General features: G+C 39.6%; 1 protein-coding gene and 1 long non-coding RNA gene across 2 annotated transcripts in view; both read right to left on the reverse strand.

Moving 5' to 3' along the window:
* Nucleotides 1–25,867, reverse strand: part of LOC126374898 (neurexin-1-like) — a 198,901-nt gene that overhangs the window by 37,081 nt on the left and 135,953 nt on the right. The window contains exons 6-7 of the mRNA XM_050021673.1: nucleotides 9,132–9,281; nucleotides 7,240–7,400 (exon numbers count right to left, since the gene is read on the reverse strand). Of these exons, the coding sequence (XP_049877630.1) occupies nucleotides 7,240–7,400; nucleotides 9,132–9,281 (311 nt within the window). The remainder of the gene's footprint in view (nucleotides 1–7,239; nucleotides 7,401–9,131; nucleotides 9,282–25,867) is intronic.
* On the reverse strand, nucleotides 708–6,382 carry LOC126374907 (uncharacterized). The gene is made up of 2 exons (XR_007567511.1): nucleotides 5,424–6,382; nucleotides 708–1,048 (listed from the first exon to the last, which is right to left on the reverse strand). It is a non-coding gene; the product is annotated as an uncharacterized LOC126374907 (long non-coding RNA).

Raw genomic sequence — 25,867 nt, forward strand, 5'->3', positions numbered from 1 at the left:
TACAACACGCAAATAATCAGATTCCGGGATTCTGGGAAAGATAAAAACCAAATAGCAGAGGTGCCAGCAACACATTATTATTCAACTGTTCATAACAGACAGTCTGATAGATTAAAAATCCAATATCATCCAGCCAGTGGTCGGTATACCTTACATTTGTATACAACCTCCAACAAATACCACCTGATTATTTTCCCACATATCACAGCTGTAACAAACATTCGTAAATAATGTGTTACCTACTCAATTATTTTCCGTACGTAATTGAATTTGTTAATTCTGTACGCCGTAATGGAGCTTGAATAAATTATATTACAATGAGACAGGTACCCGTATTGAAAACCGTTTTTAAAAATATCGTTTTCATAATCAATAATGACACCTATAGGAAATACTGTTCCACTTTAAAGTATTACCTGAACTGCATTTGTCAGGAATATCATAACTATTTTGAGGTCCAATACAAAGCGTGGCTGCAAGTTGTATTCTAAAGACTATTTGCCTAAACTCGCAAGGACACCATGGAGGCACCCCCACAGTCGCACTCGCACCACCATATTATGCAGTTGTATGAACGCTACCTCACATGGTCTCTTGTTAGTTGGGTAACCAACAAGTCACCAGCGGGCTTAGCACCTGTAATGTTTTAAAAAATTTAATGAAGAATGTATGATGAAGATGAATGTATGAAATAAAATGTAAGCAAATGGGTTTACTCGAATTTATTAATCACTAAGAAAACCAAAGTTACACAAAAATATAAATAGGTATTTGGAACTTTTAAATCCTAAGGGTACATTCCAGGTATTCAAGGCCACTGGTCATTCGTTAAGCATTATTAAAAAAATAAGAAAGGTATTATAAAAACCTCCCTAGCTCGTTTGCCCTCGGCGGCGGGAAGGAAGCCGAGCCGACTAGAAGCAGCTACCAATAAGCTGTAGCTGTAGCAGTAGCAGAACAGCTGTACAAAACACCCGTCATAGAACAGAACAGCCTTCGTAAAACAGCCGTCACAAAACAACTTCGCAAAACAGCCACCCCAAAACACCTTCCCAAAACAGCCACCCCAAAACACCTTCCCAAAACACCTCCTGTGGACAAAACGCACAGGGGTAAATCAAACCTCTAGGGGCGGAGGCACAACCCAACTAACTCCCCAAAATCGTATAAAAAGACTCACCTGTCGGAGGTCGAGAAGCCACGTATGCGGCCAACGTACGATGACGTCGATGCCACGACGCTGGGACAAAATGGCGGAGCAACGTGTCCACGCCACGGACACCAAAACCACACCTATTCGGAACAAATCGCACATTAGAATCCTGACCGCAAACACTAACACTCACGAGTCACGACAGATGACAGAAATGTATAACTTACTTACCAGAATAAAAATTTACGAAGATTTGGCGGCGCGTGCGACGGAGTTGCGGGCCACCGGTCACACGCTTATAAACCGCCTAAAAGAAAAACAATGACAACATATATCGACACTGATAATTACGATTAAAATGCTATAACGCATTGTAAAGACAAATTCTCACCCGAAATTCACACTAAAAATCGAAGGTGTGGACACACCCGCTCGGCGGAGCGCTGTCTGGGGAATGCGGCAGCTCGCAGGCGCAGGACTATATAAATCGCCCAATTCAACGCCTACGTCACGGACAAAGCTAGTACGACCTCAATCGTCCGTTAGATGACGCCGCCGTCGCACACTCAACATGCAAGTTATTAACAACTCCAAGGACAGGAGACAGACCGAAAATTCCCAAATATAATTTTGTATTAAATATTGACACCAACATTCTTCAGCAGCTACTTGACAAGGGACTCCAAGATATAGCCTTCCGTATAATATCGGCACACGCCATCTTCCGGTTACTGGTGGAAAGTCGTCGACTGCGGAGCCCAACGATAGCAAGTCGATGCTCACGGACCTTCCATCGAACAAGGCGAGATGGCGCTGTGTTCAATACTACACAAAAAAGCTATAAAACGGATCCCCTGTAACTAATCCGGAGGCTGAAAGAAACGGCACTACAATACCTCCCCACCCAAAAGGATTTCCGAGTGAAAAAAAAAAATAATTAAAAAATAAAACAAACGAGGAAATCCCAGCTGGCCCTCCAGCTGATCCCTCAAACAAACCAAAACTCAAACCTCCACAAAAATATTCAAGTTTAACTTGAAAGAGAAATAACTTTAAAAATTAAAAAAACAGATACAAATGCTATTCAAGATAAAGTCGACGAAAAAAAAATAATCCAAAAAATAAAAAAGTAAAACTATAGCAATGAAAATAAATAAAGGCAAAAAAATGCCATTCAGTACAAACAGTAAAAAGAAAATCCTACAAATACAAAGACAAACTTAAAAAGAATAGAAAAATAAATAAAGGCAAAAATGCCATTACCGGCGGAGGCCACACAACGTAAAAACTTGCCTGAGACGGCACATGAACCACCCGTGCTCACCATGAGCACAACAACATCTGATAGCATCCAAGAAATCCTTCGCATCCAAAAATACTTCGCATCCAAAAATACTTCGCATCCAAAAAATACTTTGCATCCAAGAAATACTTCGCATCCAAGAAATACTTCGCATCCAAGAAATACTTCGCATCCAAGAAATACTTCGCATCCAAGAAATACTTCGCATCCAAGAAATACTTCGCATCCAAGAAATCGCATCAATAGCGCGCATACGAGCGCCAAAAACATGTCGGTAAGCAAGTCGCAATGACTCATTACAACAACAATACGTGTCCGTAGCAATAACTGCGTCCACCAACGAACACTAACGACTTCAAAAGCCATCAGTCACAACCACCACTCCCTCAACATCTTAAAATGGTGGGGAAGTGACCTCACCTTACAATCGGCGAGTGCTCGACCCCAACCATCAACAAACACTAATGACTTCAACAGCCATCAGTCACAACTACCACTCTCTCAACATCTCAAAATGGTGGGGAAGTGACCTCACCTTATAATTGGTGAGTGCTCGACCCCAACCATCAACAAACACTAATGACTTCAACAGCCATCAGTCACAACTACCACTCTCTCAACATCTCAAAATGGTGGGGAAGTGACCTCACCTTATAATTGGTGAGTGCTCGACCCCAACCATCAACAAACACTAATGACTTCAACAGCCATCAGTCACAACTACCACTATCTCAACATCTCAAAATGGTGGGGAAGTGACCTCACCTCACTATTGGTGAGTGCTCGACCTCAACCATCAACAACCACTAACGGCTCAACAGCCATCAGTCACAACTACCACTCCCTCAACATCCTAAAACGGCGGGGAAGTGACCTCACCTTACTATTGGTGAGTGCTCGACCCCAACCATCAACAAACCACACGATTAGGTACTAATCCCTACCTAACGCGAAACCAAAAAAAGTAATAAAAAAAAATATAAAAAAAACGAGCCAACTTGTTGATGGCGGCGCGGCGTGCCGCCGGTGTGGCCGCGCGTCCACCCGCAAGCTGCTCGGAAATAAAGTTATAAAGAAAAAAAAATAATAAAAAAGAAATAGGCCACAATTTGCCAGTGGCGGCGCGGCGAGCCCCACAGCGGCCGCGCGTCCACCAGTAAATCGGCTCCTACAACAACTAACCTAAATGATAACTAACCTAAATGATTCCCCAACGCTGCCGGTGTACCCGCACCTTCAAAATGTGAAGATGTATAGTACAAGTGGTGGCCCTGCACCACGAAATAATACCTCGTAAATTATTTCATCTTTACGTAATAGACGAAATTTAATTGGAGGTCCTTCCAATCCCATGATTAAAAAAAATGAATGACTAATGTACTTTAACAAAGATTTAACTTAGTACTAAGTTTTAAAGAAAAAATAATCAAAGAATATTTTCATTAACTAAATACCTACTTGAAAAGTAAAAATAAATGCAAATAAACAAAATGCAAATGTAAAAAAAAAATATAGTTATTTGTAAAACTAACAATGTATAAATGTTGTTTATGTAACGTATTTAATCCAATTCAAAAGATTTACTTATTAGAATTTATCCGGTAATAGAATACAAAACTATTAAGCAAACAATAGCTCAACAATAAAAGATTGTACCACGTAATACTAACGAGCGTATCAAAAAAAAACAAAACCAGTTTATTTGCTATAAGCTCAAAAGGAATGCAAGATAGATAACAAGCATGTAGGTATTTATGTATAGCCGTGGTTATACAACCAAGAACTATAATTTCACTAGATAGCAAGTTAAATGTTTAATTGAAATTAGGCCGAAATGCTTTTATAAATTGTTGCTTAATTTGAAAGAATTTACAAATTGTAAATAAACCTTGAGGGTATAAAACAAAAATTTAATTCTAAACTCACGCCAAGTTTCATAAAATTTTGAAGAAAAAAGCCGTATAGCAAAGCTAAGCAGTAAACTAGCAACAATAATAATTTTACTGAAGAATGTTAAAAATTTAAAGTTACATTAAAAAAAAAAACCTTCGTAGGGTATATAATGTTTTGTTTTATAAAAGCAAATTTGTGATAAAAACAAAAAAGTAAGCTCAAAATTTTAAGAAACAATTAAAGAAGTTTAATAATACGGAAAAATAGCTGCAACGCAGTATAATTTTTTTTAACAATGTGATGTTATAAAATGCTATACGAGTTCAAAGTCCAAACTTTAAAAGTATGCAAAGCAAAAGAAATAATATATAATGCAAATGTAAATTTAAAAACACAGTTATACAAAATAGTTTGTAGGTATTTGTAAATTAACTTGTTTCGTTTAAAGCACACATCAATATGAATACGATAAATCTTATCCACTAGGGGGTAAATGAAGAAACACCACCACCACACAATTTGTTCTTTTTACACGTTACAAAAAAAATACACAACGAATGACCAGCCGATCCTCGAGCAAAAGACCGAAGACCGGGGGCGTACCCTGAACCTTTAGACCTCAGTAATCGGGCGCCATGTAATGTTTTAAAAAATTTAATGAAGAATGTATGATGAAGATGAATGTATGAAATAAAATGTAAGCAAATGGGTTTACTCGAATTTATTAATCACTAAGAAAACCAAAGTTACACAAAAATATAAATAGGTATTTGGAACTTTTAAATCCTAAGGGTACATTCCAGGTATTCAAGGCCACTGGTCATTCGTTAAGCATTATTAAAAAAATAAGAAAGGTATTATAAAAACCTCCCTAGCTCGTTTGCCCTCGGCGGCGGGAAGGAAGCCGAGCCGACTAGAAGCAGCTACCAATAAGCTGTAGCTGTAGCAGTAGCAGAACAGCTGTACAAAACACCCGTCATAGAACAGAACAGCCTTCGTAAAACAGCCGTCACAAAACAACTTCGCAAAACAGCCACCCCAAAACACCTTCCCAAAACAGCCACCCCAAAACACCTTCCCAAAACACCTCCTGTGGACAAAACGCACAGGGGTAAATCAAACCTCTAGGGGCGGAGGCACAACCCAACTAACTCCCCAAAATCGTATAAAAAGACTCACCTGTCGGAGGTCGAGAAGCCACGTATGCGGCCAACGTACGATGACGTCGATGCCACGACGCTGGGACAAAATGGCGGAGCAACGTGTCCACGCCACGGACACCAAAACCACACCTATTCGGAACAAATCGCACATTAGAATCCTGACCGCAAACACTAACACTCACGAGTCACGACAGATGACAGAAATGTATAACTTACTTACCAGAATAAAAATTTACGAAGATTTGGCGGCGCGTGCGACGGAGTTGCGGGCCACCGGTCACACGCTTATAAACCGCCTAAAAGAAAAACAATGACAACATATATCGACACTGATAATTACGATTAAAATGCTATAACGCATTGTAAAGACAAATTCTCACCCGAAATTCACACTAAAAATCGAAGGTGTGGACACACCCGCTCGGCGGAGCGCTGTCTGGGGAATGCGGCAGCTCGCAGGCGCAGGACTATATAAATCGCCCAATTCAACGCCTACGTCACGGACAAAGCTAGTACGACCTCAATCGTCCGTTAGATGACGCCGCCGTCGCACACTCAACATGCAAGTTATTAACAACTCCAAGGACAGGAGACAGACCGAAAATTCCCAAATATAATTTTGTATTAAATATTGACACCAACATTCTTCAGCAGCTACTTGACAAGGGACTCCAAGATATAGCCTTCCGTATAATATCGGCACACGCCATCTTCCGGTTACTGGTGGAAAGTCGTCGACTGCGGAGCCCAACGATAGCAAGTCGATGCTCACGGACCTTCCATCGAACAAGGCGAGATGGCGCTGTGTTCAATACTACACAAAAAAGCTATAAAACGGATCCCCTGTAACTAATCCGGAGGCTGAAAGAAACGGCACTACACACCGTAAGCGTGCGACTCTTTCTCGCCGCGACAGAGATCATCTGTCTCTTTCTGTGCAGTACTGTGAGAGAGTGACGGGTGACGTAAATCGAGGCGAGAAAGAGTCGCGCGCTTACGGTACTAAACCCGTAGGTGACTACTCCATATATTTTGTTGCTACTTACTTATACAATTTGTTGGTGGCGACACTTTAGTTTCCTAGTAAGATATGGCCCTTATATGCACGTGGATTTTGTCCGTAAATGTCATGCAGTATTTGCTTATCTTCCCAGGCAGATAATTTATCTGCTCGCTTCTCTTGTCTAATCCATGGCATAAGAAAACCAGGTATGCTCAATGATATGAAAGGCCGCCATTGCTAGCCCTTTGATGACGTATGTGTTACCACTGTGTTACCATTAAATTAGTATCTCCAACATTCCAAGGACGTAAATTTTATTAAGTATTGGAAATTAAGTGAATTACTGACTAATGTATTTAATTACTATTACTTGTCACATATATAAAAATCATTAAAACTACTATTTTACTGAAAGTTCAAAATTTAGTAAAAAATATAAAAACATTGGTCGTGGGTAATTTATTTTTTACGTACGTCAACTGGGCTAACCTTGAAATATTAGCTGTCACTTTTGAGCATACCTGTTTTCTTATACCATGGTATATTCATTGTCTTGTGGCTTTACCGTAAACTTTATTAATGCACTGTGTTCTGATACATGTACTAAATGGGTCCTCTATTGTTTCAGTGAAGACTCCATGGACCCATCAGCGAGTACCGTGACGGAGACTAAGAGAAAGACACCCTTCTGTGAGCCAGGTATGTTCATGTTTGCTTAGCTTACCTCTTGTATCCTCCTGTGCACGGTTAGCTTATGCCACTGGTGGTCGTCGAAGCGGGTCCGTGCAGGCTTGATGTGCATCTCCTGCTTGCCGTTGCCGAGCCCCATGGTGAGCGAGACGCCTCCGTCGCGCACTGCCAGGTTCAGGTAGTCAGCTTCGTGACCTGGGAATGAGAATTATGTTTATAATAATCACGCAACAAACGAATAATTCTTACTTAGAGAAACTCAAGTCGATCGCGGGAATCGGGATTCCCGATTATACTCGTATATGTGCTAACGGTAACACACTAGTCCTACTTTGATATGAGTTAAGGAATTCTGTACGATTTTTTTAAAGATAGTTGGCGCTATATATATGTCTTCGTCCAACAGTAGTGGCTTATGTTGTCAATGTAAACAATTTTGCTTTTAAATACTTTTGATATGACTCTGTGGACTTCTCTGTGTTCTATGTTTGTGTGTGTTCCTTTAAACCTTGAGTTTCCATCGTGATGAAACTATTCGCCAGTTAGTAAGGAATGTTTTCGCAGATTGCGCGAAGCACTTATTGTCTCTTATTCAATTCGGTCTGGTACGTCCACCTTGTTTTGTTTTTTTTTTTTTAATAAGATAAGACGTCCACCATGCTGAAAGAAAAATCCTCTGTACCAGTTATAAAGTACTTTATCCAATTCACTCTAGTACTCTCGTTAACACAATCTTGAAATTATTATTTCTCCATCGCGCCTTTCTCCGCTAAATGACAACTAGGTACTTAATGCTCCTTCGCGGTAAAAAGCCGCGTGATGGCGCCAGCGTCCCACGATTTGTTGTTTTTTTTTTTAAATACGATCAGATCGCTAACAATACAAACACGAGTGGAAAATGTGGGAAGTGAAACAGAAACGTCTCTGTCTGTTTTCCACATACACGTCAAGGAAATAATCTCCATAACCCTCCATCTTCATTTCTTATCTTCTTCGCGTTAATTGCTCAATTTCTTTAAATCAATTTAAGAACAGAATATGATCTTTAACATCTTAAAATAGCATTACAGCAAAACATAACGAGCTGGTTTCGGCTAATTTAATAAAGTTCACGATAATGCTTTTGTTATTTGAATCAAAGCGAATAGAAGTAATTTTGCCAAATGTATGTTATAACGCAATGAAGAAATTAAATTAGATTAGGGGTGACTTAATTGAAAGTGGCAATATAGAAATGAAAAAGTTTATTAAAGTTGAATACGTAGAGCAAATTACTAAAATACAAGAACACAAGATAAGAATATCTTAACATTGTATTATTACTTGTACTATACCACTTTTTATTTGTAATATACAATTTAAAAAGCCGCAATTTTCTCTAAAGTCAATCAATCTAAAAACAATATTGCAATCTGACAGCATACACCTAAACGTATGTAATGTAACAAATTTAATGTCAAATAGCAATATTACTTTTTAGACGAATTGCTTCAATACCTACGCGACCTATTTAGACACTGACTGAATCCAACCAACCACGCAATTGACGATTAGACATAATTTCCTTTATAGTGAAAAACACGTAAGTATCTTTATGAAAATATCATTCGGATGTTGTTTTTGTCAAGAAAACCTCGCAATAAACAAGCTGGTTTCCATCGGGGTAAAAATATGGCCTCAATTTTTACCGGAATTAAATTAATTAAAATAAATCGAGGTTTTGTTGAAAAAAGCACTTACGTGGTTTTCGCTATCACATCACTAATTTAAGAGCCACGCTCTTGTCGGTGTAGCATTCTCTATTCTTATTTATGAAAAGCCAATTTCTTCACTTCCTTATAAGACACGACGTTCGACTTCTTTTTAATATGTTCCACTCTAAGGCAACGAAACGAAATGTGGGGATAATAATTGTGATATACGTACCAGTGTAGAAGAGCAGGCCGTTGGGCTGTCTGGTCTTGAAGTAGAGCGAGATGGTGTCCTGTGTACTGACGATGGGTTCACCCCCCGTCTGCGTGAGGTCGTACGACAGGAACTCCGCGCCGCGGAACGTCGCTTCCGAGGGGGCTTTGTCTGTAACAACAAATGACACGAGTTAAACTTTCTGATCATTTTTTTACCAACTCCTTGTGACGATTCTTATAAAATCCGGTCAAATACGTATTCGGGACTCGCACACCGAGGGTTTCGTACGAACTTTGTAAATGTAATCACGATGATTAGCTTGCTTTTTTTTTAAACTTTAAGGGTCCGCAGACATAAAATCATTGTTATTAGTTTTAGATGTTTATTTCGACTTGATACCTACACATGTTCTCGTAATCCTCAGGAGTCGAAGAAATATGCCGGTTAGAACTCGTTTTTTTTTGTTTTGGCGTGACTTATTGTAGATTTGCCGCAGATGGCATTAACTACTTGGCCGGACAAATGGCTCTCACTCGGTACAACGTTTAAGGCGTCGTCTGAGAGGAAAAATATTTGAAAGAATTAATCGACCCTAGTGGGTCGATACCGATAAGTTCTGATTGACTGAAATCGTCGACCACGCCGGTGTGGTCGGTATCAGGGTCCTGAAGTGTTTGGTGTCGCGAGCTGGTTGGCCGCCTCTATGCCTAGGGTTATCGGGTCGTCGGGACCGTATATTACGTCCTTCGGACGCCGATACTTTTCAGGACCGTCCCTAAGCCGCAACTACCAGGGGATTTGGGTGGTGCGGAGCGGAAAGGCTTATGGTTAGATAGTTGAAAAGTTATAAATTTTCATTCCACCTCTCAAATACTTAATGATAAAACCCACAGTAAAATAGATAGCTGAAATATCAATGTTAGTTCAAGTATAACACGAAGTTTGGTAGTTTATGGCAACAGGTTTAGCATAACTAAGCTCGGTTATCAGAATACACCAACCACAGTGCAGCTAAATCATGTTGCATGTTCCAACTTGGGACAGCAGACCACTGTGGGCTTTGGCAACAGTTGCTGTTCGACGAAAGCTTAATTTCAATTATTAAAAAAATATTGTAAAAATCGACACAATAATTCTGTCCCTTACCAACATGATAGATTATTAATTAGGCGATAGAGGTCGTTACAAATACCTACTATCTCCTCAGAGTTATCCCGTTTTCACAGGGTCCACTTACCTAACCTGAAGACTTGACAGGTCTAGTTTTTTTATAGAAGCGACTGCCTGTCTGACCTTCCAACCCGCGAAGGGAAAACCAGTCAAACACAGATTAGGTCACATGCGTTCGAAACGCATTTCTCGGGAATATAGGTTTCTTCACGATGTTTTCTTTCACTGCTGAGCACGAGATAAGACATTTAGAAATCCAAACATGCATTCAAAAGCAAATTCGAAAATCATTGGTTTATGCCCGTGTTGAGATTTGAACCTGCGGCTTCACAATGAGAGACAAGTGCTCTTCAAAGTGGACTACAACTACTCAGTACAAATACCTGTTTACTATGAGGGTGTCATATTTTAATCAGAATAAACATGGAATAAACCTCCAACTTAAACTATGATGATAAACTTTAAATAAAAGATCGATAGACTGATCACCTATGTCATGTAAAATCACGATTATATTCCAATAATTGGGGTATATTCTCATAATTGGGGTAGTCAGGGGTACATCCATCGCAAGATGAAAGTACCCGCACCTCACCATGCTTTCTGTTAGACCATCGTGATAGGTAGTTAGCAGTATTGCTGTCTACAGATAATGCTCAAGCCAACTGTGTTAGTGAAAATTTCTCTTAAGATAAATAAATAATAATTTATTGATACAAAGGCCGGAACAATTTGAAGTCTTTTCGTGGCGGCATGTTATATTTGTTTACTTGTGGGTCTCACTACCCTTTTAGGAATTACGAGCGTGAGGCTATGGTATACACAATGTCACCTAGTAGCATAGCATATAAATCTTCCTTCTTCTATCGTGTCAGTTGTGAGGTGGAGTACTAACCTCATCTCATCAACCCTGGTGTCAGGGTTACTATTGAGCCGCCAAAGGCCTCTGACATGACTCATGTAGCGACTACTTACTTATATCAGCAAGTAGTAACCGGGACCAACGGTTTAACGTGCCTTCCGAAGCACGGATCATCTTACTTTCGGAGAATCAGGTGATCAGACTGTAATGTTCTAACCAAACTAGGGACCACAAAGTAATTTTTGAGGTATGTCCACAGCGGAATTCGAACCCAGAACTTACGGATCGTGAGCCCAACGCTCAACCACTGGACCACGGAGGTCGTTAAAATATAAATATGGCGTAAATGTCAATAGCAATTCATTCCAATTACCAACATAGGAACACACCGAGTATCGAAGAGCAAAAAACAACAAACAAACCGATTACATCTTATAATCGTTTATTCGTCATCACTTTGATGCAATCGACAACGAAACCAATCAACAATAAAAGCAATTTAAAAGCTATAAGTGCTCCGGTTGATTGAGGTGACGCCTGTGCCCAGCAGTGGGACGTATACAGGCTATTTATTAGAGAGGGTAAACATTTGTAACATGTTACTCGTCACAATTAGTTTCAAACTATTAAATAAATAAAAATAGCTGAACATTCGAATACAACATAAACTGCCTATATACGTCCCACTGATGGGCACATGCCTCCCCTCAATCAACCGGAGGGGGAACATTCGAATATTAATGGGTAAAATGTGATAAGTTTTTGTATCATCATCTTCCTAGAGTTATCGTCAAAATCGACACACTAATTGTGTCCCTTACCAACATCATGGATCATTAATAGGCAATAGAGGTCGTTACAAATACCTACTACCTCCCTAGAGTAATCCCGGTTTTCACAGGGTCCGCTTACCTAACCTGAAGATCTGACAGGTCCAGTTTTTTACAGAAGCGACTGTCTGTCTGACCTTTCAACCCATGAAAGGAATACAGATTCACATACCTTCGAAACGCATTTCACGGAAGTGTGGGTTTCCTCACGATTTATTCCTTCACCGCTGAGCTCGTGATCATCTTTTATGATCCAAACATGTATCTATTCGAAAAAGAACGGTTTTGGCCCGTGCTCGATTTGAACCTGCGATCTCACAGTGAAAGACAAGCGTTTGTCCCACTGTCCTACCACGGCTCCACGATAACTTTTCCATATCTTGTGAAATAAGCAGTTATTATGCATTGTTCAGCTCGTAAACAGAATATGGTTTTGATAAGATCTTGTGGGTGGTGCAATTTTTGCTAGAGTAGCACATTTGGAGCAAAATTTCGCATTTTCCTCAGGTTTAAGCCGAACTGCACTAGCTTCGCTAGAAAACAATGTGATTTTAGTTCAAAAGAAAAAGCATACAGATATTGTAGTTTCTTTTAAAGATAACCCTTTCTCATCAACATTGGAAGAAAATTTGGAAAACGAGAGCAGACCAAGCACGTTGTATCAATAAGTAGAGAAGAATAATTTATCAGCAACCATAATAGTGACACAGATTCCTATTCATTTAAATCGAGTTTCCAAAACATACCTATTAATAATTCAATATATAGAAGAAAGAAAAAAGATTAAGATCTCTATACAAAAAGTATTGTTATAACATAACATAAGCTCACGGTATATCCCGATTGGGGTAATCAGAGGTACGATAAGGTGCAAAAGTCCAATCAGTTTCTTGCATAGTAACAAATTAACTGGTTGCACTCAAGACCTCCTGGTTACATGTCGTTTCTGTAATAGATTAAAAACACCTACAACGAATAAATTTTATAATTATGACAACTAATGGTTTATAATTTGACCACTGTTTACAAATAATTCATTGGCTCAGAAACTGAACTTTTGCTCTTCTATTGTACGGTCACGAGTACTAATATGTACCTATACACGTTGAAACCATGTCACATTAACTTTTTTGACTAATTAAACCGTAATGTCTCATTAAATGTCAAATATGATAGTGCGACAGGGTTCTAAAGTGGGTACATGATATTGCTCATGACTGTACATCCATCACATGATGAATTAAGTACCCACAGCTTCCGACCTTTCTTTACACAACAAACACTATTTAAGCCCTATTATATTTATTTATTTAATTTTACACAATAAAACAGACACTAGGAACATACAAAGAAAACTGACAGTACAGGTAAGCTTATCTCTAAACAAACAGATTTCTTCCAGCTGACCTATGTGACGCGAGAGATATTCAGCGTATAATATTGAAATTGCAGAAATTGCTATTTAGCAATAAGGCTGCCTATTGTACTTATGTTTTTATTCGTATGTTTATGTTATTCGTATATGTCGTTGTGCAATAAAGTATTATTGATTGATTGATTGAATATTGGTCCAAAATTAAAAATATCTCCTCCAATATAGTTCGAGGACCTCATTAACTAGTAAGTATATTGGAGACGGTCCGCCCGACGTCCACCTGACGCCTGCGTCTGCTGCCGGCGTCAACATAATTGCAGTGGCATCGATAATTACATTAATTAGTGACGAAGCCAACCAGACGTCGGCTATGACGGCGCACTTCAGGGAGGGAAATTCTTGTAGCTAATATCTGTTATACTATTACTTCTTTTTGTGTCTCCTGACTTTTCGTTGGTTAAGTTAGATATGGAGAACAACCTTTTTGGTGATGACGAGGTTTCGTTATTATACTAGGTAGTAAATGCGCTTCATTAGATATAATATAACGTAGTATCACGCCTGCATCTCCGATGAGGCAGAGGTGTATAATATGTAATAGGGGCGAGTCCATTGCCATAAACCAGGCACAAGTATTTATGATTCAAACATGAATTCAAAAATCATAAAGTCGAATTCAGTGGTATAGAAACGACCTCCGTGGTCCATTGGTTGAGCGTTGGGCTCACGATGCGGAGGTCCCGGGTTTGGATCCTGGTGGGGACTTATCACAAAAATCACTGTGTGATCCCTAGTTTGATCACCTCATTGTCCAAAAAGTAAGATGATCCGTACCTCGGAAAGCACGTTAAGCCGTTGGTCCCGGTTACTACTTACTGATGTAAGTAAGTGGAGAAATACTGGTGGATGGTGGAGAAATACTGTTATTTTTGAGGTTTTTAATGTGATGTCGTAAATAATTTCATTTTTGCCTCAGCATTGCACCCGAGCGATGCCGCTAGTTAGATATAAGATGAACTAATTCTTAGATACAAAAACGCACAGTAGCTCAAAAATGTATTCCGGTGATTCAATAAGAACGACCGACAAATAGTTAGAGCTCCAGCGCCAAAAGTTATTCCATAAATCTTTCGATAGAAAACGGCACCCCTTACAAGGCAAAAGAACATTTTGTTACTCCTTAAATTCCAATCCTAATTAACAAAACGGAAAACCCAACAGTCATCGCTCTAAAAACGTCTATTGCTTTCTAATTTGACAAAGTTCCAAACGAACTGAAGTTTCCTCTGGAAATAGCACCACACCTCAATTAATTACTTGACATTCTGTTAACTCAGACAGAACTTGGTTTCGGTCGAAACTCAAATACCAAATTAATATTGCAACAGTTGAAGTCAAAGTCAAAGAGAATATAACTGCTACAACGTGACTTAGATGGCTGCAATTGTCAGTGCTGAAATCATGAAATTCTGAAATTGACCTGGTATGAACTTTAAAAACAAATTTTTTTTGACGTCACTTATTGTAGATTTGCCGCAAATGGCATTAACTACTTGGCCGGACAAATGGCGCTGAAGGCTCTCACCCGGTACAACGTTTAAGACAACAGGCCTGAGGGTGCCCAGTTGGGCGCGAACCTCGGCTCAGGGCGTCGTCTGAGAGGAAAAATATTTGAAAGAATGAATAGACCCTAGCGGGTAGATAGCGATAAGTGCTATAATCCGTATTATTTACGACCACGCCGGCGGGGTCGGTATCGGGGCATGAAGTGTTTGGTATCGGGAGCTGATTGGCTGCCTCTATGGCTATAGTAATCGGGTCGTCGGGAAAAGGCATATACGAAATCCTGGAAATAAGTGAAGTTTACTAGTAAAACCTCATCGTGGACACTCCATACAAAAATCTCATTCTTACCTTGTGCCGCCTAACGCGTAAGAGCAAGCGAGACAGATATACGTGCTCGCTCTCCCCTTTACTCTTAGCAACTTACAGCCATTTAAGGCTAAAGTTAAGTACTAATTAAAACAAAACAAAGTATTGTTTTATATTAATTATTGTTTTTATACTAATTGCAAGGCGGAGAGTTACTGATCTATACGTAGTAATATTCTTTCTTTATTTGGTAATACATTGATTCTGATGAGTTTGATATAAAAACTTATTATTAAAATCCGTGTTCTGTTTTGTCGTGTTTTAACGTATCGACGGTATGTCATAATACTTGGAGTTTTTATTGCTAGGTTCCCTAGATATAAACAGAGCAACCACACATAACAGATAAAGTCAATTATGGATGCAGTCATAAATAATACGGATCATACCAAAGATGTATTTGATATAAATAGAAGCTCGTTTTTAAACAACTCCACACATACAAACTTCACACATATTTGAAACAAAAAGAGCAAGTAACATTATCGCTCTTACTTTAACGATCGTTGCCACGACACACAGACATACAAACGTACATTTATTTTCATTAAATCTGAGCCTAAACTTGTGGAAGCATACTAACACCCTAATTTAGGGAGTGAGTAATTATCTTGCACATAATTAGATATTATGACTCTACGCAAACTGGATGGTTAACTAGCTACTTCCTACTTATTACTATGATTACTTCCGTCTTACTTATAGTTACATAGATGTGTTACAATAATTTCTTCGTTATCTTAAACGACGTAAAGTTAAGAATGAATATATTTTGATCTATTCATTCAACTCCACGAATCCGCAGAATGTGAGGTTACCGCAGTAAGCAGTGTGACGTGTTAAAGGTTTTTTTATGTCTAGAGAATGACAAGAAAATGTTATCGAAATGTTCCTATGTTGTTATCATTTTTAATAACTTTCTTTTGTAAAAACTTCATACACCTAAACCAGCAAAAACTAAAACATTGGCAACTTCAATTTCCTTGCCAACGAATTTAATTGCAAAATTTAAAAAGAAACAGCTTCGCAAGCACCTGCCAGCCAGTATCTTAAAATATTAAAAATGGAACAAGTATTTAAAAGTTGGCGCGCTTCTAGCAAACTTGCGCGATTAATCAATTTCTCGCCGCAGGTGCTGCCAACTGCGATTAAAACTGCATAAGCTGCCTCACGATTGCTTGCAGAACAAATTATGGAACTATAATTTATTGGCACAATTCTTTATTACTTTTTCCTGAACTAATCGAAGCGTGACGAGGAAAGTTTAATCGTGCAACTAGAATTTAATCTGTGTTTGAAGCGCTCCAGTTTGATAAGTTTTCCTTAGATGCGGTTATGATATGCGGAGTCTGCACAGCTACCGAACCGTGCACGGCGCGAAATATATCGAGTGATTCGATAGCCGGACTTGTGTCTATCGGCATTCGCTGCTTGTATTTGTCGAAGCCCTTGATATATATCGCGGTGCGGGTGCTGTGTAAACGCCGATGCATTTCTCTAAGAATCAAAAAGGGCACAAAAAGTACCCATACCATCCCAGTTGAGTCACCAATATTAAAAAAAATACGAATTTACAGAGGTATTATTATGACCCTTACACAGTTAGAAGCGAAATCTTTTAATACCCATAGTGTATATCATAATATTTTAACCAAAACGTTTCTTATTATCTTCACATTAATTGCTGTCAAATTCATTTCTTGCCATATTTATAACGCTTGGAACTCTGGTTTAGAAAGACAACGTCATACAATAATACCCTTCTGGGTTAAATAAAATCATTTTAGACCTTTAACAATGCGTTTGCATGCTATATGAACAAAGTATCTGAATCGCTTTCCAGTAGTTTATTGCATTTTGTAGATTCAAAAGAATTTCTCAAACCTTTTTGGGGGTTAAGAGGCCATTTGTCGACATTGCGCTTTTACTTTTATATGCGCAAATGATGAATTGCAATATTGCTTTTTGGACGAATTGCTTCAATGTGGCCTTTTTAAACCCTTTATTTTATCTGAAATAATGAAATACAAAATGTAAAATGTACCAGTACAATAGGACTGTACCTACAGTGTTGTGTACCTCTGCTTGATGTGGGTAGGTCTATGCCAAATAGTGGAATATGCGGCTGCATAACAAACATACCTCGGACATCCAAGTTCTAAGTAAATATGCACCTTAGTTACCACTAGATAGAGCATTATATCAGAGTAAATACCGCACAATGTACGCGCGAAGTTATTGTGGTGGCGCCGCGGAGTATGTAATACAGCACTAACTTACTTCCACTTGTGAAAAATAGTTCTTAGAGCAAAGTTCAGTAGCATTAGCGACGGCCCCGACGGAGAGTTTAGTCGCACTCACGCTTGGTGGAAACTTCTAGAACAAACCTAGGGCTGCCATCGAGGGAGATGAAAACGGTGGCGAAAGCGGAGTGATGAGAAATACTATGAGACCCATTAATTTTCTTTTATTTATTTATTTAACACACACATTCGTTGTATACTGATACACCAAAACGTACAATAAATTATATTTTAACAAAAAATAAAAATGGTTATTAAGGAAATTATAAAAAAATAAAAGTAAGGCAGAACACACGATAAAACCATTTTTATGAAACCATTTTCGGCTGCCAGAACTCGAGAACAATCCCTACTAATATTATAAAGGCTAAAGTAACTCTGTCTGTATGTATGTTATGTTTTCACGGTAAAACTACTAAACCGATTTTGATGAAACTTGGTCTGTACCAAGATAGATTAGACCTTAGGAAAAAATATAGTTTTAAACTATACTATAATAATTATTATTTTATTATATATATTCATAAAAGCTATCATATAACCCGCCTAAATAACTTTAGGGGTGGAATTAACATGCCGCACGAGATTACCGAAATCTACACGGGCGGAGTCGCGGGTGGTTACTTAATAACGACATCGCTATATCCTAAAAGATCAGTGTTATTACTCCGCTGACGCCCACGCTACCGCCTCCCACTGTGGTCGGAGTAGCTGCCTAACTGCCGCACTCACACTTTACAGAAACTTCTAGAACAAACCCAACTTAAACAGCACTGTTAACGATATTTTTATTCCATATTTGCTGCTGGGAATAGGATTTTGTAACTCGAAAGTGCAGAGAATCATAAATGAGAAATATAAGCCAGTTTTGTTGCGCGGTATTGTACCATTCACACATACTCTTGCTATTAGTCTCATGTTATTATTTCGCAGTATTATTTTGACCATGCATAGTTGTGGCCAAAAATAACTAAATTAGAGAGTATCTTGCTGATTTTATCCCGTGTATAACGTTAAAAGTAGACTTCGGTTATCGCGCACACCACATTTTTTCCATCCCCTTTTCATTCCCTCAGAGGGTGACTTCCGGGATAGAAACTATCCTATATTCTTCACTGAGTGTCACACTATCTCTATCCCAAATTTCACCTAAATTGATTCAGCGTGAAAAAGTAACAGACAGAGTTACTTTTGCATTTATAACAGCAGGTTTATTATTCTTGCATTTTCCTTCAACATTCTCACACGATCAAGTCTTAGTTCTCACCGATAAGTTTCTCAAGGGCGCACTTCAATAACAATACAAAACTGAATCTGATTTATTTTCGTACAATACAAACCAACCATTGTACTGCAAGAACTCAAAAGAACTCGAAAGAAAGAAATATGAACCCTTAATTTAATGTTGTCTAGAACTATAATAGAACTATTGAGTTCTATCGCCGAAGCCAGCAACTCAAATAAATCGATTGTTTCCAATTAACGGTGTAATTGCCTCACAACACAAAGCTCTAAACGCTATCGCATCGGAGTCTATTCAATTAAAATCGATATTCAATCCGCAGACAGTGCCAAGGTCGGCGGCTCAACGACTTATTGTTTAACTATTCATTCATTAATGAGAAAGAAAACCTTGGATTCCAGTCCAATAAAAATATTTATTTCATCTACGCTTAAGTTGTGCTATTAAAGGTAATTTTAGTTGGAAAAAATGTTGTATGTTTTATTATTTTGTAACGGTATTTTTTTGTCTATTCGGCATATAAAAACGGCTTAAGTAGTTCACAGAAATAAGAGAAGACTTCTTGTTACTACGTAGTCACGAGTGAGAACCGACATTCATATAAGCATACATTTCCCATCGGAGTAATCAGAGGTCTATGGGATTCCATTTGCTTCGATCATGACATACCTTTCTTGCTTCCTCCCATAGATTTACTACTACCGTAGATTGAACATCAGTGTTCAAAAAGTGGGACGCAAAGTTACTGTTAATATAGCGACGTTGACAGTACTTTACCTCAATGCGCGATTAGGCGCCGATCTGGCAACACGCAACACATTTTCCATCGACTACAACGAACCATATTTGAAACTTATTATGATAAGGGAATGCACCAATTAAAAGTCCAATTCGCTAATAACATTTTTCAGTGGGCAACAAAATTCATTGAACCAAGCGAATTAGGCGGAACTTTTCGTTGGGCTCGCGAATTCGATAAAAGTTGGATAACTGGGTTCCTGTGACAGGTAGCGGAACGAGAGAAGTCCCGGGGCTTGTTCATCTTCAGGCGTAGGCAGATTCGATTATTTTCTCCATCTTCTTCTATCGGTTCAGTTGTGAGGTGGAATACCAACCTCGTCAACCCTGGCGTCAGGGTTACTATTGAGCTACTTACTTAAATCAGTAAGTAGTAACCGAGACCAACGGCTTGACGTGACTTCCGAAGCACGCATCATCTTTCTTTCGGACAATCTGGTGATCAGCCAGTAATGTCCTAACTAAACTAGGGACCACAAAGTATTTTTTATGATATGTCCCCATCGGGAATCGAACCCGGGACCTCCGGATCGTGAGCCCAGCGGTCAACCACTGGACCGCGGAGGTCGTTATTTTTTCCGTGAATTGACCTGAGTTATTGCAGGTTTGCTTTAGCATTCACTGCTTGACAGGATATATATGGCGTGCTGAGGGCTCTGGCCCGAAAGAATAGAAGCGCTTACTGGTATCTCTGGGCGTATTTGGTTGTCCTGTGTACGGATGTCAATTGCATTTATGTGAGATCATCGGGCGAGAATAAAACGCTGTATTTTTGAATAGATTTATTTTTTATTTTCCCTTGTTTAACACACTATTTTATCGTATCGCAAAGAAAACACACTCTTTCACTCCAAAACTCACCCAACGTCTCGTTCCTTTTCAAAATCACTCTTTCCAATCCATCCACTCCGTTCATTTCAACTCAATCATCCATCTTTTCTCTATTAGTCTTCGTTCAAAAATCAACATTCAGCCTCTTACTTATCCCACATTTATTTTTCCAAGATTAGAGCATAATCATTAATAGATCGTAATATACCAATAAAATTAATATAAAGGATGATCAATCCTACAAATTTCAGTCATTTACTCTACATGCTTAACTGTACATTATGTCTAAGCGTTTTTCTCAAAATCTGAGGAGTTTCTTTATAATTTCTTTTTAATATAATTAAGTATCTTTAGAACGCAACACTCAATTCTAGGTACATGTGGGCTGAAGAAGATATTACACAGGCAGATTCAACCCACGCATTATCGAGTACGCGTAAATTATGGAACAAAAATGTTTTTAAAGTACCTACGTAAATATCTCTTGAACTTTACGGGAAATTTTATTACACGTTTTAAATATTAAACACGATTTAGTATTATAAAGGTCACTAAAAGTATTAAACAGAGACCGTTAATTTTTCGATACAAAAAAATAAAGTGGATAATTGTCCGTACAATGCCCTCTGTGGTTCAGTAGTTGTGTTGTGCTCACGATCCGGATGTCGTGGGTTTGATTCCCGATGGCGGCACGTCTAACAAAGAAACACTTTGTGAAACCGTCTCTGGTTTTGTCAGGATATTGCAAGATGTAATCACCTGATTGTCACTCCGGTCTGTTTAGCTAGTTAATTAGTTTATTTGAAGCCCTGACTACCGAATTACAATTCGGATTACGGCTACGGCGACTGCTTCAACTCCGACGTTCATGTGCTCGCATGTGGCTTCTACAGGGTGTAACGGAACGGGGGTATCAACCCGAAGTGTGCCTACTCTGTCACTATCTACAAATCACATGCGAGAGTATTGGCCGCCTAAATTCATATTTGCATTAGTTATGAGCAATTGAATTCCAGGTCTTCATGTAATAAATTCAAATTTGCACAACACTACGTAGCAATCAGCTGTTCAAGGTATTTAACTTTTGAGTGAACAGCTACCACCTCTTTTATTTATGCCTGCCCTAGTAAAGGGTAAACGTGCCAGTGATGGCCATATTAATCAATATTTTTTAAATTGTTTTGTTTCATCCTTGTGAGGCCAAGATTTCCAGACACAATAGTTAAAAAAACAATGGGCATTGGTCCCGGTTACTGCTTACTGATGTAATAAGTAGTCGTTACATGAGCCATGTCAGGGGCATTTGGCGGCTCAATAATAACCCTCGCACCAGGATTGACGAGGTTGGTTATCCACCTCACAACCAATAGGATAGAACAAGATGTGAACATACATAAATCACGGCTTTATCCCTAATGGACCAGACAGAGCTACAAGTAATTACACATATCTAATATCACACTTACTGCGCTACTGAGGTGGGCAGAGTCACTTTGTTGTACAAGTTTTGTCCAAAAATGTAGTCGATTACCTACATTAATAGTTGATAAAGAAATGTACTTTACAATGCATCTCGTCTCCTTGTGTAGTATGCTTTATTTTATGATTACGTAATATCAGGCTCCCTTAACACCGTCATCCAGGTCAAATGGGCATCACACTAGCGGCGAATGCGTTCATGGCTAGCTAGGTACGGGACAGTTTCATTAGAATACTTTCAGAGTTTTGCAGGCCCTAAACAACTACTACTACTCATACACAGTTACCACCAATCACTGACTAAGGTGTGCAAATACTAACACCTCACTTTACAATGGATCAAAGGACACAGTGATTCAAGAGGTAACGACGCGGCGGACGAGTTGGCCAGAAGGGGAACGGGAGGTAACAGCCATCGGTCCGGAACCGATATTGCCGATCTCATTCGGACAGGTCCGCTCGCTGCTACGAACGAGAGCAGCCAACAAACACACCTTTTTTTGACGTGACTTATCGAAGTTTTGCCGCAAATGACATTAACTACTTTGCCGGACAAATGGGGAGCGCTGAAGGCTCTCACCCGGTACAACGTTTAAGACAACAGGCCTGAGGGTGCCCAGTTGGGCGCGAACTCAGGGCGTCGTCTGAGAGGAAAAATATTTGAAAGAATTAAACGACCCTAGTAAGTCGATAGCGATAAGCGCTGATTGAGGGAAGTCGTCGACCACGCCGGCGGTGTCGGTATCGGGGTCCTGAAATGTTTGTTGTCGCGAGCTGATTGGCTGATTCTATGGCTAGAGTAATCGGGTCGTCGGGATCGTATTACATACTTCGGACGCCGATGCTATTCAGTACCGTTCCTAAGCGGGATGTATTCGGAAGCCGCAACTACCAGGGGATTTGGTTGGTGCGGAGCAGAATCGAAAAAACTAATTTGAGCCATTGGGCAATGGTTGGCAGACTTAGGTCAATGTGCAGATTTTCATTGCGATGGAACCACGAACGATTTTGTATTTCCTGTAGACGGTGGATTTGAGAGAGACTCGCGTGAGCGAAAACTACCCCTGCATAGGTCATGATCGGACGGATGCAAGTCGTGTAGATTCCAAAGGGATAATTTACTACGCTTGTTAAGGAGACAATGAACACGGCCCATTACAAACGTGGCGCGATCGCGCACACGTTTGATATGGGCCTTGAAAGTAAGACGTCTATCTAAGACTACGCCGAGATATTTGACTTGCTCCTCCCAAGGGATCGGCTTGCCAGACATCTTGATGACTTAAGTTGACAGCGTGACCGTGACGTATTATAATAGCCCTTTGAAAAGTACACCGCTGCACTTTTCTCCGGGTTTACCTTGATTCTCCATTTGCGAAACTACTTGCCCAAGGCATTGGCGCGTTGGAGAATTCCGGTCATCATAACTCGACCACGGCACGAAGAATAGATGGCTGTATCATCCGCAAATAAAGCTAGTTCGGTATTAGGGTATTTGGGAATGAACAAACACACCAGACTATGAACCACCGTAAATAAATGCAGGCAGGCTAAGATGGCACTACCCGACATCAATAGTTGTCTCTCCAAAAGAATTCTAAATGTGAAGAGGTCTCCACTAATACAGGTAACAGCTGCAGGTAGCAGGTGTAGCTGTGTGGTCACGGTGATATCAACAAACATCTGTTTACACTAGGTGTCACCGACAAGCCCCTGTGCAGAACCTGCATGGACGAGACAGCGGCCCATGTGCTACTGGAGTGTGAAGGAGCCGCCAACTACCGGGTCCGGCACCTTGGCCAGACGGGGTGCCTCCCTGAGGCGACCGGCAACGTCAGAGGCTTCTTAGAATCCCTTGGGGATTTACAACATAGTAAAAGCAAAATAAATTTCTCAAGTACCGTTGTGACTGCCTACCCCTTAGTGATACGGGCGTGATATTATGTTAGTATGTTCTGATTACTTATGGCTCTGCCCACCCCATTAGGGATACGAGCAGCTGCAGGTGATTGTGTATCTTATTAACGAGACATTAATGTTACGTTTACAACATAGTAAAGACAAAATCAATTTCTCAAGTAAAGTACCTACCTAACATAACTTTACTTTTACTATGACATGGTAAAAGTAATCTTAAAATAAGTACTTTCGTACAATACAATAATACTTTATTGCGTACAAGGAATTAAAAACACATAACAGTATTTTTTTAAATCTTTCTATCGTGTGGGTTGTGAGGTGGATTACCAACCTCATCAACCCTGGTGTCAGGGTAACTATTGAGCCGCCAGAGGCCCCTGACATGACTCATGTAATAACTACTTTCTTACATGAGTAAGTAGTCACCGGGACCAACCGTGCCTTCCGAAGCACGGAATTGCAAATTGCATTGGGACAGTTAATGGGATTTATACCCTGTACCAGGATGCCAGGGCTCGCGAATAGAAAAAGGCACGCTAGTGTTTCAAACTATCGATAGTTCAGTATCGATTATCGATCATAATCATTTTCAACTACGATTTTGATTGGTAGAAATAAAAAAATAGCTTTTCAAAAAATCTAAATCCATGGACTTTTGAGTTATTGAAATTCAGTTTAGACAATCAGCCCACTCAAAATAACCATACTATCGGAGTGTAGCAATACTACTGACTGAGGGCAAAATTATCGATAGTTTGTTATTAATCCGCAACGATACTATCGATTGTATTGCACTTAGGTAATAAAATCGAAAATGTTCCCACTTTCCGAGTTATCAATAGTCTTGCTATCGATCGACTCTCGGTCGGGATAGATTATCGATAGACATTTTTTGATCGGCAAGCCCTAGTGCACCCGAAATTCAAAATGGCGGTGCTGTTAAGGGGAAGTTATCATTAACCATGATAAAAAATATTTTTTTTTTTTTGTATTTTTTTTCCTTCCTAAATTGTAGTCGTGTATTATCCAACAGTGAACAATAACATCACGCCTTTTTCCCATTGGAGTAGGCAGAGACTGCGGAATTTCACTTACCACTACACGCTCGTATCGCTACATGCCCGTACCAAACATACATACATAATATCACGCCTTTATCTCTTATGGGGCAGACAGAGCCACAAGTAATCATAACATAGGTACATAAATAATTATCATGCTCGTACCGCTAATGGGATGTTCTTGTGACTCTGCCCACCCCATTAGGGATACGGGCAGAGTGATAGTATGTCTTATTATTGACAGATTAATTTCGCCTTCTGCTATTGCGCGGGATATTTGCGAAGAAACGTGGCAATTCTGTGTTAGTGCCAGAGTGTGAGCGCGGGTGATCCTTATTAGATAAACGACTTTTTTACTTTTCTAGGTTCAAAGTAAAATACGTACCTACTTTCATAAAATACAATACATTCATTCATTCATTCAAACAATACCATAAAAATATTTTATTGCGCACAAAGAAATAACACACCCTTAAGTACCAGGATACTAGCATTCCAAAAGAGATAGAAACATGCACACGAAAGTAAACTGTCAAATTATTTGTCAGTGCTTGTTTACTATCTGTGGAGTGAAGTTCGAAATTTGGATTTGTTGTGATAACTGTGATCAGTGATAGTTCGAGGTGTCTTTGAGTAATGTAGGTTATTATGAAATGATGATGTGTGTGGGTGCCGGCGATGGCAACTTAAGTGAAGCACGGAACTTGTATCAGCGATTCATAGAAGGTAGACCAGCTGATGAAGCCAGGCAACTGCCTTCACTGCATTGCTTCAGGAAAATGGTCAATCGCCTACTGCATTTAACGGGCTCTTTCCACGCGTCATCCGAGACTGGCCGCTCGGCGACCCGTGATCCGGAGTTTGAAGAAGCCGTACTAGCCGTGCAGCCAACCCAAGGACTACCACGCGAACCTTACCACATGCAACGTACGCCCGAGCTAATTCCTGCT

This window comes from Pectinophora gossypiella, chromosome 18 (genome assembly GCF_024362695.1).
Source record: "Pectinophora gossypiella chromosome 18, ilPecGoss1.1, whole genome shotgun sequence".
Classification (NCBI taxonomy): domain Eukaryota; kingdom Metazoa; phylum Arthropoda; class Insecta; order Lepidoptera; family Gelechiidae; genus Pectinophora; species Pectinophora gossypiella.